The 13906-nt window shown below is 40.7% G+C and overlaps 1 protein-coding gene across 3 annotated transcripts in view; it reads right to left on the bottom strand.

The window, feature by feature from the left end:
• The window catches only part of eys (eyes shut homolog), a 188816-nt gene that overhangs the window by 27080 nt on the left and 147830 nt on the right, over positions 1 to 13906 (bottom strand). For all 3 annotated transcript variants that reach the window (XM_069538391.1, XM_020092694.2, XM_020092703.2), the window contains one exon: positions 9856 to 10006. In XM_069538391.1, the coding sequence (XP_069394492.1) occupies positions 9856 to 10006 (151 nt within the window). The remainder of the gene's footprint in view (positions 1 to 9855; positions 10007 to 13906) is intronic.

Genomic DNA, 13906 nt, shown 5'->3' with positions numbered 1-13906 from the left:
TATGGCTGAAACCCAAGAGAGAAAACAAAAAAACAGAGAATGGCATCCACAGCTGGATTTTAAATTATAATACAGAGAAATGGGTTCCTGCTCAGTGCTGCTGTGACATATTCTTTAAGTTGTTGTGTTCCTCAGCAGAAATGTGGCTCACACAGTGCTGCCTTTAAATCCACAAAAAAGTAAAGAGTGAGAAAACCACTCAGAACCAGTTTAATGTACATCATCAAGCTCAAACACATTTTGTGCATTGTTATTTCACATAACGATAATAATAATGAGGAAACAAGTCTGTCAAAAAAAAACATGATGATGGTTATAAGTGCTCATTATGTCATTCAGGATTAATTAATGATTAAAACGAGGGCACAAACTGGATATATATTATAAACCTAATGAGAAGGAAGACAATTTTATCATTTGACCCTCTGTGCATCTCTGGGGAAATATACAATTGTACTACTCATTAATGTTGCAGCCATAATGTTAAGTAGCTGGTCTACTTGTGTCATATTGCAGCTTTGGCAAAGTCAAGTGATTCCCTCTCTCCAATTCATCACCGGTTTCACACTGGAATATTCACAGTGGAAAAGCCGCTTCTGTACAGGGCAGCACATTATGCAAAAGGTTGCACCACAAACATAAAAAACAATCTACACAAAGCACCTTTGTTCCGTAGATTTATTCATTGTTTGCCTTTTAACACATATCACAGCCAATATGTTGCTTATCTGCAAATCAGATTGCGCAAAATTAATTCATCGGCTCTTTGTGATCGCACCTCTGTTGATGAGCAAAAGCTCCCAAATGTCTCTTTTAATGGCCAGATGGAAACAATCAGGGTAAACTGCCCTCCTGCTAATTTGAAACAGCCTTCCAGGATGTCTCCCCGAGGCAATCACACACACGCACATACAACTTCAGGTAAGACTAATTACAGGTATGGAAATCACCAGAGCTGTTGTGTAGACACACACGCACGCTGATGAATTAAGGCACATTTAAGAGTACAAACGTGAAATGCAGCCTAATGTCCAGGGAAGACATCCATCACCATCACCAGCCTCAGGGTGTCCGCTTGTGTTTGTGAGGTCAGTGTCCTCACATTAGCATAACAGTGTGTGATCAGTAAGCGATCTCAGAAAACTACAGCACCCCTATTGTTTATTTTTCAGTATAAGAGGGTCCTAATGAAAAGACTGGGATGATACAATATTATAATTTATGTATTTATGCAGCAAAAACAGACCAATGGCGAAACATCACAATATTGCAACGGAACCCCGGTGCCGAAAGCGCTTGAGGCATATTTTGGTGCTCGGTAGCGTCACTTTTTATTTGCCTGGCTAATGCTGAAAAGACGGTCCCTCTGAGACCCAGAGAGCATCCTCGCTATGCAAACAGGATGATGTTGCCTGATAAACTCTCATGTGCATGTTGAATGCTCCACCAGGCTAATTTACATTGGTCTTGCTCTGAGGCATGGATGATTATTTATAAAGACGACTATTGGATGACTACTTTACTTGGTCTAGTAGTTAGATAGCTCAGAATATGCCCAGCAGCCCCACAGAATCATCACCACCATCTCACAGACACATAAACACAAAACCACAATGGAGTCTATTACACAAACATATGAGTGAATCAGAAGATAAAAAGAGGCCGCGGTTTGCCTAACGCACAGATGAAGCGCCGTTGCAATTTCTCCCTGTGCACCATTCACTGCTCGGTCTCACAGCTAATTCCCCACTTGAGGTAAACAAACATAAATATATGAATATTTCATTTTCTCCAAACACACAAAAGCAACAATATGGCTGTGATCATTTTTGACTTACTCAATCATCATTTATGCATTTCTTCATCTGGCTAATGCTCTAATCATAAGTGATTTGTCATCTATAACATCCCCATTTAGACTGTCTGTGTGTGTGTGTGTGTGTGTGTGAGAGACTAATTCAGTGCAAGTGCATTATTGCAACTTTCCCGTGGATCAACACTGAAATATTACCTGCAATGTTAAGGGATCCTGCAAATATTTCCAGCACAGCACCTTTACACAAAGGTATTTGTTAAACCTGATGGTAGGTGTTTATCTTTAAAATCCTATTTGAACTTCATCACAGTCCCCTGCAGAAAATAAATAATGAGGGAGGATCATGATTAAAATATTACTATTGCATAAAACATCTGAAAGTATTGGCAACAGATGGCAGTAAAACATCACGCACTGCACGGGTGCCCCTGCAACAGTTTTCACTGGCTGATGGGCAAGTTGTCACTCTTTTTATGGCTTTTTAATTCTTATCATATTTCAGATTCATACAAAAAGCAAATGATAATGTGGAACGCGGCGGTGGCGGGTTTATCATTTTCAAGTCATTTGGTGATTCAGTGTCAAGAATCTATTAGTCCTGCAGCAGGAGAATATGCTCGGCAGAGGCACACGTCCGTGGGCAGATTAAATGTAAATGGGTCACACATGTTACATATGAAGACTGTGTGAAATTCTTTTAAGCACAACAGGCTGTGAAGTTAAAAACAATATGTGACCCAGGAGAGAGAGAACAAACCATCATGTACGATCCTGAATCACACATTACGTCCTGTGCACCTGTCCCACAAGACGTCAGGAGTCAGGACGGATCTGTCTGTTGGTTTTTCTCCCTTAAACGCAACAAGCCCCGTATCACACCATCATCTGCACCTCCAGTGACAGTAATGTCTGCTCTGGCTCTGGTGCAGCGACTCTCCCTCACAACGAGCACTGCAGCACTCGCCGCATAATTTGTGCTGTGACTGGCAAGGTTCAATTAATTTGGGTAGCTTGTGTTCTATCATTATATCTGCACCAACACAATTAGACAGCACACAGCCAGCATCTTGGCATTGTGGGGCTTCACAAAAGAAATTCAAAGTGAGCAGGCAGGGCTGCTGGTTGCTTCATCAATGAATCTTTTATGGCAGTGCTTGTCAATGCCACGCTGAATGCACAGTCACTGATAAACATACGTGGTCTCAGATTGGGCATTGTGCAGGGAGGATGTGGCTGCAAAAACAGAATGGTCAATATTAAGACCTCACATTTCACCCTGCTACACATGTGGCACAGCACTCCCCCAAAATAAATGTTTCCACATTAATCTTCCAGCAATTAAAGCCCAGCAGGGAAGTGCTAATGATGGGTTCTGTCCACTGTTAGTGTAGTTCAGAATAACTAATCAATGAGTGTTTGCTAATTTCTTTTCCAAATTGCACAGGGATTACTTTACCTATTTCTCAGTTTAGCACAAATTACATTTGTGACTATTTTACTTTTACGTTACCTATATATACACATGCACAGTGGATTACTACATGTAAAATACCATCTTTATTAGCAATCATATTGGTGACAGAGGTGAACAGATGTTTCTTACCCTGACAAAAACTAGAGCTTGAGCTTCTCATGTTTGTGATGTTAATTCAAAGAACCCCTCATTTGCCATTATTTTGAAATTCCCCTTCTCTCACAACTCCCCTGTTTTCTTCCTCTTACAGCAGCTGTTGCTAGGCAACATTTCACACCCACCCATGTGTATGTTTTTGCATCAAACAATATTCGACAGTCAGAGCATATGAGTATTAAACTTTGTGCCTTGTAAGCGTCATAAACTAACTCTTACAACCCCCCAGGCATGAGTTGGTTCAATAAATATTCACTAAAATTTAAACCATGTGTTTTATTATATTAGTGTGAAAACAGACTGCATGGGCTGCAAACTCTCAACAGAAAGCCAGTGTTACAAACAAACAGACAGGGTCTAATAACGTCATGACTGAGTTCTTGCTCAAATGCTTTTTTTTTGGAACTTGCTCTTTAAGGAATAAAAGTCAGAACATCTGCTTCATCCATCATCCATTAGTCATCGGGTTGCTTGATTGTTCCCTGGTTCACCCTGGCCATATGCTGAAGTGTCTTTGGGCAAAACAATGAACCCAAAGTTGTCACTAATGGGACGTTAAATGCAAAGGCACCAGAGATCATTTCACTTTTACAGACTGGTTTGAAATGGTGCGTATCAAATTGCGTTTCCAAGTGATTGATGATGTCCAAAGCGTCGTACAACCCTCAAATACTGGAAAAGAGTTTGGCCGATCAGTTTTGTTGCCGTGCCATGGCACATTCTCCAAAAGCTACAAGAAAAGAACCAGTCAAGTATTTCATATAGAGGTGAGAGATTGGCCTAGAGATAAAAAACATTGTTCCCACAACCACAAAATACATTGCACAAGCACATCTTCCTAAACCCTGTTATGATTTTCTTCTTATTGTAGCCAGTTGAGACGGATAGCGTCTGGTTTATTGCAACACTTTAATAACCCACTACATTCTTATGTAGAGTTTTTGGTGCACATATTCTATTAAAAATGAAAACTCAAAAGTATTGTGTGCGTTCTCTCTACACGTTAATGGCTGTCATATTTTCTGCAAACCACCAGATGTGTGTTGTCAGTCTAAGATGAAGCTTTGGATCTTTTTTTCAGCGCAAATAGGAAAAAGCTTTTAAAGCGTCACACGGCTTTGTGCACTCGTCCCTGTGAACATATAGAAAAAAAGATTCTGTTGCTCTGTACCAAAACGTCTACAAAATGAACGCAGTGAAAATCCAATTGGAAATCATTGGTGGGTCAAGTGTTTCTGGTCGAAGTGACTGCATTTTGAATAAAGAGAGAACGCAAATCAAGTCAGATTCATAAAAAAAAAAAAAAACAGCCCTCCATCCCATTATCAAACAAGTAAACAGACGAGCTATTCTGGGTGTTCCACTTTCGCTGATTGAGCATTACATTGACATTTTCACAGCGCCAAACAAAGGCAGGTGAGAAAACTGTGAGAAAATTGCAGATAGGATGGCCAAACGTTCAGGCACGGCCCGAGTGAAACTGAATATCCACTGCATTTTAAACAGATATGACTGCCAACATGAATACAGAAATCCACAAGGTGTTCGACATGAAAACATCTGTCACGAAAATAATATTTCCACTGAGTCAGAGTCATATAGACTTGAGACACTACTCCCATTCCTTTGACTGACGAGACAAAAAGTAGCCTCCAAAAAAAAAGTGGCATAAATTTGAATAATCACATCAGCCAGGGACTGTGGGTTCACTGGTGACAAGGATAGAAATGCGATGCTGCAGAATGCCTCGTATCATCCTTGTTGATCTTTGACTGTGTGTGTGTGAATGAAAATTACTCCAGCAGTGAATCCCGGCAGCACAACGGGATTCAGCCAATAATGCGCACAGCTTCACCAACGACCTGGGGAGCATTTGAAGTCTGCCACTCTCAAACTTTCATCGTAGCAGTATTGCCCCCGAAACATCCCCAAAGGAGAAAGTTTTCCAACATCAAAAAGCGAGTCAACAACAAGCATGTCCTGTACCCAAATGAAAAATTATACAGGTCCCCTCCCTGCACACTCCCCTCTGTGAAATTATATAGCAGAACAAGTCATTTCAGGACTGGCCTTTTGTTTTGCCAACTGTGGGCTACTGTATGTCTCAGTGCTATAAATGCTTCATACATTTAAATTCAAAAACATGCAATCGCCTACTTACAGAAGCAGAAAACCTACTTTAAAGTTGTTGCATCTTGGTGTTGTCATAACTGCCTCACATTGACGGTCAATTAGCTTGTGTCTCAATGAAAATATGCACCATAACGTCATTACATTCTAAAACATCTGCATTACTACTGTAATGTGCCTGAATTCACAATATGGCACTTTTCTTTCATTTCAACTGGTTTTAATAATCTCAGTTTCAAAAAGTCTGAGGTAACGTGAATGGCGTAAATGTAGTAACAGTGACCTGTTCTTCAACTTAGCTGTAGTGTTGTGGATGTAGCCCTAACGTAACCCAGATGACATCATCAGGATTATTCATTCAATAATTTTCAGAAATGAAATTGAGTCCAGATATTCCCTGAGACTTTGACTCTCACATATGCAGCAGGAGATTTTCCAGGTCAGACGCAGGTCGGGGAAATGTGGGTGGTGGCAGAACGTATAAATTCTGTGGTGGAGATGTTTTTGTGTACAACACTCTAGCGTTGGCTCTTATTGACAGAAGCTCTCAAATCTCCTCTCAAGTCTTTGTCGGCATGTGTGTATGTCTTTTCAGCCTGAGATATTTGTATTCTTCCAGTTTCACGTCCGTTGCATGTGAGAAACTTCCTCAACACCCCCGCTTGCTCGTGGTGAATTTTCTCACGTTCGGTTCATTCGGATATTTCCCGGATACTTTACTCGAGGGCTGTCAGGACAAGTTTTGGAAAATATGTGGAACTGACTCAGACAAGTGCGTTCTCACGTAGAGCCCCTCGGGACAATCTCAGTAAAATGTCTAGACTTTAATGCATGTCTGAAAGCAACTTAAATAAGATCTAATGTTCATTCCTCAAAGCAGACCTGGGTTCTACTGATGCTGTATCACACAGACTGACAGTAAATCAAATGCAAACTCTTTCATGCTCATTTTAAAGAAAGGTCTGTCCTGTGTGTTTCACGCATCTGTCAGCCTGTTTTGATTGATCTCATCGTTTTGGTGCGATCGTGCTCTACAGAAAGCCTTTCTACAGAAGGACAGTGATTCACTCACTTGTGTTTACCATCAGAAGAGGCAGCTAAATTTGAGATTGAATATTCAATGTGTTTTTCATCCCTTTGTTGGGCATGATTAGCATGATGGGTGGTGAAAGATGTAAAGAACAAAGGTCCTCTGTGGCTGCAAATATGGGCGGGTCCCTAAAATAAAATCTTCCCTGGGTTTAATGCTGAAGTTTGATTTTATTGAGATTTATCACCGACATTCTGTTCATACTGTGGGGAATAGAGCTTCAACATTTGAAAAGCGACAACAGCTGTGTGACCACCCACTGCAGGGCTTTAATGTCATTTAAATAAACGCTCCACATTGTTTGACGCTCATCCTCATAACTACTCGTTGCAGCAATTATGTCATTATCCCAACCACGCCACATAAAAGCCCAGCATGGATACCCATCAAGAAAGTGAAGTGCCATATTTTCTCAGTGTGGTACTGTAAGTTAGAACGGAGGTGTCATATCATCCTCTGTATGTCAACAAAGCTGCATCAGTGAAAAATGGCAGCCAGCTACGTGTACTACATGAGCAAGTCAAAGCCGCGTAACTCTATTTGTATGAAAGCAAACAGCAGTCCTGACGTGCTTTGCGTCGGCAGAGCTGTGCTCCTCTGTTGACAATAAGATTGGTGGGTTGAAAATAAAAGCGTGTGAGCAACAAAGTCTGGAGTCTGTGTCACAGTGACATCAGGCAATTTGGATTCTTTCCTGTTTGGTCACTGAAGCTTGGATTATTTACAGTTAAATACAACCACTGCCCTGCACCGTGCAGATGCTGACAACAGCAAGTTGCAGCAGCTATATTCAGCACTGCCAACTATCATCCGAGGAAAGTAGGTATTCACCGCTCAGGCTAGATGATGTCATGCGCTCATTTGCATGTGAATAAAATTGCTGAAGCGATCAAGAATAAATAGAAGCGGGACCTCGCTCGTTTCTCCCACTGGCTCACTCTGCCCCACCGTGTGAGCCTGTGCGTGCACAGAGGAGACAGAGGATCAGCTGTGCATGGGGAAGCACTGTGATCACACCTATTTGGATGAGACAAGGATGTAGTGAAAATGCAAATGCATGTGGATCAGGCTCAACATTTGGCATAGAATCTTTTGCCAAATGCTTCGGAGTCGAATGTGTTTCTCAGATAATCCGAAAGAGGAGCTGTGTTTGTTGCTCGTGGCTTTTCAGGAAAAATTTGATCCAGGGAGGAGTCTTAGAAATGAAATAGCTAAATCCAGTGACAAGCATGGCAAGTTGGCGGGGGTAATTGCTTTTAATTATTACATTGTTATCTAACAAAGCTACGTTCATCTGACTCCAGCTTAGTCACCGCTGTGCAGTTCATGTGCTGTTGACTGTGTTCCTGGGGCTCAAACAGAAACACTTTTACTTACTCGGTTATTTCATTAATGTGTTGTATTATGTGACGCTGGATTTTTAGAAAAAAAATCACCTTCGCCACAATAAGCAAGTAAAGTTTTTTTGTCTGGTTCGTTTTTGAAATACTGATTTCAATATCAACCACAAGAGGCTGGAGGAGGAGCAACACATTTTCGTGCACACACCAAATGGCAAGAAAGCTGTAGTAAAGTAGGGAAAGCTAAGTCTTTATGGATATTTTTCATGCCCACCCCACTGATTTGGTTGCTCACCAGAACCTCTATATTAACTCAAATTGACAAAATTAAAACAGCTTTTCATATTTTGTTGTGTTCTGTAATCATTACATGTACTGGACCTTCTTTCTGTCCATTGTCCCACTCACCTGTTTTTCTCAAGTGAAAAAAGAATATTTAGAAAGATTATCCTGGCAAGAAAAAAAACAAGCGGTTGCCTCTCATGGCATATATATATTTTTTTTTTTCCATATAGTTTTTCCCTTTAGCTTACAGCCTTTGACAACAAAATGATCTCAGGGAATAAAATCATTTGAACTCCACTTAAGCTTACAGACCCATAATTATACCAACCACTTCCACACTTCATATTTGTAGCAACTGTTTGAAACGTATGACATATATAACATAATTTATTATCAAATGTTACTGTCTGCACATTTTGTAATTGTCATAACAGGGTTGAATATGCATTTCTAACGTTCCCTAACTAGTCCCTAAAATTGTACTGCTAAATACACTGACAGTTCACTGAGCTAAGATTGCTCTTATCATGTATACAATAACTCATCTTGAAATTAACTTTACTGCTAAACTAAATCAGATTAATTTCTCAATCCCTATGACAGGTTTGTCTATGAAGTAAACTGTATTCATAATTTATCTATTTACTTAAACCTATAGAAGACAGAAGGTAATTCAATTTATTCCTGCATGACAATTTAAGTTCTGCCATTAAAACTCAATTACATACAATGAGATACAAGCAACAATTTGTATCTCATTGTCTGGGACAATGATTTATTGAAGTACGTCCCAGACAAAGTGAAAACATGATTGCAGTATCTGTGTCTCTGAAGGAGACAGCTGGCTGTTAGAACTCACCACGCCAAAACCGAGACAGCACCGGCACGCTGGACGCTTTTCTTTGTCTGTGCGACTTTTTAAAGCGTGGCGGGCACTGCACAGCTGCTCAGGTGCACAGAGATCCGTCCAGGGTATTAAAGTTCAGATATGTCTGATGGTGTGAGCTTTCATTGTAAGTCTGTATTACCATGGCACCAGCTCTCTGATCAGCACTGATGTGGACAGATACTGGAGAGGAGGCTTGCACAGGGTTCTACCACAGAGACCTTGACATGTGACCTTGTGGAAAAAATCCCACTGAACAAGAAAAGAAGGGAGCACGGCTCACAGCATGATTTAAAACATTCAGCTAAGCAGATGCACACATTTCTTTTTATTGTATGTCTATTTTGCCTCATGCCTGGCAGATTGCTAAAACATTAATGATAGATAGACATACAGTATGTGTTAAACACAGAGGTTCATGCACAGACACAAACAAAGGCCCAAACCATATAGAAAGAACAAAAACACACATGTCCAGTAAAAACAATATAAAGCCAGGCAAATAACTCAGTGCCTCTATTCTTCCATTATTCACTTGTGTTATTTCTCATATTCTTAAAATCACAAGTGATGAGTTAAATATCATGTTGAGTGCTCATTACTCATTGAACAATTACAGTGAATTTGGCAATAGAGTATTAGGGACTAAAGAAGAAAGGAGGAAGATGCATATCTTACCGGATTGTGATTGGAATCCATCTGTTATTGTTGATGTTCTGCTCTGCAGCGACATTCAAAACGTGACTGCCACCGCACCCCAGTTTAGCAACAGGGTTTCCGTCTTGAAGGAACACATGAAGGAACTGATCCCCAAAGTTCTGCTCCTGAGCTGGGATTGAAAGAAGAAGATGGTTGGTAGAGAGGCTCTTTTTTCATATGAACAAATTCGACACATTATGCAAGCTGATATATTTGATTATTTTAGGCTGAACTCTCAAAGTACAGAGCACAGAAAATTGTTGTTGAGGTAATTTAAAACACATTTTAAATGACAAAAACATATTTCTACAAGAGGATGATTGGGACTATATATTATATTACATTTGTAAATGCTAAGCATCTGTAAATGGAACAAACTGAGGTGTTGCTGCGAATTGTACCAACATGAGCAAGAAGGAAGTAAAGACACATCCAGAAATACAACCTGATAAATGTCAAGGTTGCACTTGCTGTGATGAGTGGTAATTGTTTCAAGGACAAAAAAAAACCAATGAAAGAATTTACTGATAAAAACTAAACAAAGAGTAACCTTTGAAAATTTGAACTTTGATAAAATGTGCAACATTTTCAAAGAGAAACGTTTTAATGCAAAGTCTTGAACAACCTGCAGCTTTGGAATTGCACACTCTAGCGTATGATTAGTTTCCTCCACTGTTCAGCAGATGATTCAGCTGCGTGACTTGTTGCACTTTTAATAAATAAAAACAACTGGTAAAGTTACGTGTGCAGCAGTCGTGCTATCTGATATCACCTGCAGTATTGCTGCACAGCAGGAACATCTGTGCAAGATTATATTGGAGAGTTTGGAAATGCTAACTGGATTTACTGAGGTGAATCAGACTGCACGACTGCGGAGGAAAGTGACATGGAAATCTTGCAAGGGACATCTGTAACCACGGTAACCTGGTCTGTGTCTCCATATTTGTTGACAGATGTAGCTTAGAAGACAACATAATTAAAAATGTATGATTACAATTAGATTTTATTGACTAAAACTAAATGAAAATCTGTGAAAATCAATAATCAACCAACGATTATTTGCAGGGATGATGCCAGCCTGCCAACAGATGCCGTATCACAGCCAGTATGATTCTCTTTTGATTTTGCAAGGACCTTGCTCACCTTGCTTTGTGCTCCACATAACACACCATTAAACACACAGAGCACAAAGAGCAAGGTCACCAAATGGTGTTGCAGGTCCAATCACAGCTCGAGTTTCCTTTGAGACACTGTTATGCCTCCAGGAGGGTACATGATTTTCCTTCTTAAAACATTAGAGGTACAAACATACTACAAGAATGGTGATGAAGCTCTAAGTCTTATTCCCACCTTCACCAAATAAAAGCCAGTGCGGTGGGTCAGACTTTTCTCTGAGCTTTAGAGTTAAATAACAAACAGTATGACCTCAGTCTGAAAATTAAAGGAGACATTATGTGAGACATACTCTGGTTCATAATTTTAATTTGAGTAATTCATTGAAAAGCTTTACATGCTCTAATGTTAGGAAATTCCTCATAATGTCCATTGCTGCTGCAGCACCTCTTTTCAGCCTCTGTCGGAAATACTTGTTTTTCGCTCCTATCTGTTTAAAGCTGATGAAGCCCCATCTGCTCTGATTGGTGAGCTGGCCCACTCAGTTGTGATTTGTTGACAGCTTTGTGCACATGTAGGAAATGTTGGCCTCTGCTCTCGCTTTAACTGTCTTTGTTAGGGGTCATGCCAGACTAGCCTCTAGACATGCATTATGCAAATGTACATCATGAGGCACCCTGTAGCTCACCCGGTAGCGTGGGCATCCCACTTAACGATGGTTGAGCTCTCCTGCAGTGGCCGGAAGTTAGGCCCCAGCCCTTTGCTGCAAGTCTTCCCTACTCTCTTTCCCCATTTTACACTTACTGTCCAATTAATAAATGCGAAATACCCCAAAATATCTTAGGAGCAGTGTTTTCTGTGGTGGAGCTGCCAGTACCACAAACTTAAAAACTGTGCATCATATGTTCCCATTAATGCTCAAAACTTTCTCTTGTGAAATAGGATTTCATTATTACATTTGTCACTTCCAATCCTGGCATATGCAATGTGCACATCATATAACAATGGGAGTTTCTGTGAGGCTAGCACAGTCTCCTGCAAGCAAATCAGTGCATTTGAAGGTGCAGCAGACAGCGGCAGCATTAATCCTCCCACACAGGCTACTGGGGTCTTCAGGGAGAGAGAAAGAGAGAGAGCACATCAGTCCCACAGGGCCGTCGAAGACGACATGAGCAGAGGGCAGCCAACAGAAGAATGCAGCTCTTTGAGGAAGAAAGAGATAGAGAGAGAGAGCCTGCCAGGTTTGTGCCACTGTCAGGGAGGACATGGTTGCAGGGCAGAGGACAGCACAGGAGAGGTGCACTGTTAAGAGAGGCCTTAAATGTTTCACTGTTGTCAACATGGTCCATTTCAACTGAATTAAAGACAGTAAAAGGATTTTGGGGGGGGGGGGGGGGGGGGGGTCTTCCACTGTGGCAATGATAATTGAGCCAGGACAGTTGAAGACTGGGCTTGTGTGGCTCACTGGGTGAGGACAGAGGTGTCTTCGACCGTCTTGTGTCACCGAAAAGCTTAGCATGTGGGCCATCTTTTCTGAAGTGCAGGCTTGGGAGCAGGATTTGGACCCCAGAGGAAAATGGTGCAAAAAGCTGCAGTCTTCTGTTTCGAGGCTGCATAGCAACTGATATGAAAGCTCCAAACAATTCCTGCAGGGTTAAGACAGGCATCCATAAAAATACCCCAACTCTTTGTCGGAGAGAGGCTACGCTTCCCTTAATATGCTGCACACTGATAATGCATCTTTTAAGCTGACTTGGAGGTCTTTCCTGTCGTAGGACTCGACGGGGATGCACTTAACAGCGCCATATTACTAACCACTGTTGCCGAATGGAGCACAGGAGGAATATCTTGCTCAGATAATCCAGCATTTCATCATCCTTGTTCTGCAGAAAAGTATGATTCCTACACGCTGAGAAAAACAGCAGTAGGGACAAAGTAGAGAGCCAGAGCATTATTCACTGGAATGAAAATATACAGTATAAATGCATTGCATCCTACTTAAAGTGACAACATTTTCCTGTGTCAGTCAGTAATTTAATGCCTATAAAGGTTGACTTTGTGTGTGAGGTTCTCCAGGGATCAATTCTTGGTCCCCTGCCAGTCGGCCACATCATCCAGAGACTCAGTGTTTGCTATCATAGTCATCCCATCAGTACTTATTTGTACACAGCCCTGTCCCTTAGAGACATGAAATGGATGTCCAACATGTCCCTGCAACTGAACAAGATTCTTGTTAATGGTGCAAACCTCAGTGGCAGGAGCCCTCATGCAACCTCAGTTTCACTTTCAGTGCCACACAGGTCGGAGTCCTTGGTGTAATTGCTGAGTGATATTTACAGCATTGCTTGAAACGGATTCATCACACAATCTAATACTATTCAAATGCTGTTTTAAGAGGTAAAAGAAAATCTGATCACATCTCACCAGGGTTAGGATCTCTGGCATTTATTTCCTATTATTTTTCAAACTGACTATCAAATTAAACTATTTGGCTGCTGGAATTCCCTGACAGAGCATTAAAATATCCTCAACTAACATCATTTTGCATTGTTTTACTTGATTTTGAAAATAGGGTAATTCTACATCTGAATTTATGTACATAGTTAAAGTTATATGACTTTTTGTTTGCGCGTTGACATATATAAAGCATATTCACCATCTTGGTTATCTAATGTAACTTCTGGTTTTTTCAAGTTTGCTACTGCTTCAACTACTAAAGTAAATACTTTTTGTCTTAACTAAGGAGGTTATGTTTTCACTCCTTGTCATTTGTTTGTTTAGAGCCAGGAATTTCTTTCATCACTTCATTTAAAATGGCAAGAGGGGGCATTTTTTTCTTTTAGAGTCTTTAAATGTGGATTTAAATGTGGCTTTATGAGGGGGGATGGGCCTTAATTTGGTTTATCTTTCCATCAGC

Source organism: Paralichthys olivaceus, chromosome 14, assembly GCF_024713975.1.
Source record: "Paralichthys olivaceus isolate ysfri-2021 chromosome 14, ASM2471397v2, whole genome shotgun sequence".
NCBI classification, from domain to species: domain Eukaryota; kingdom Metazoa; phylum Chordata; class Actinopteri; order Pleuronectiformes; family Paralichthyidae; genus Paralichthys; species Paralichthys olivaceus.
The sequence above is the reverse complement of the archived record's forward strand: the minus strand, read 5'-3'. Positions and strand labels throughout refer to the sequence as shown.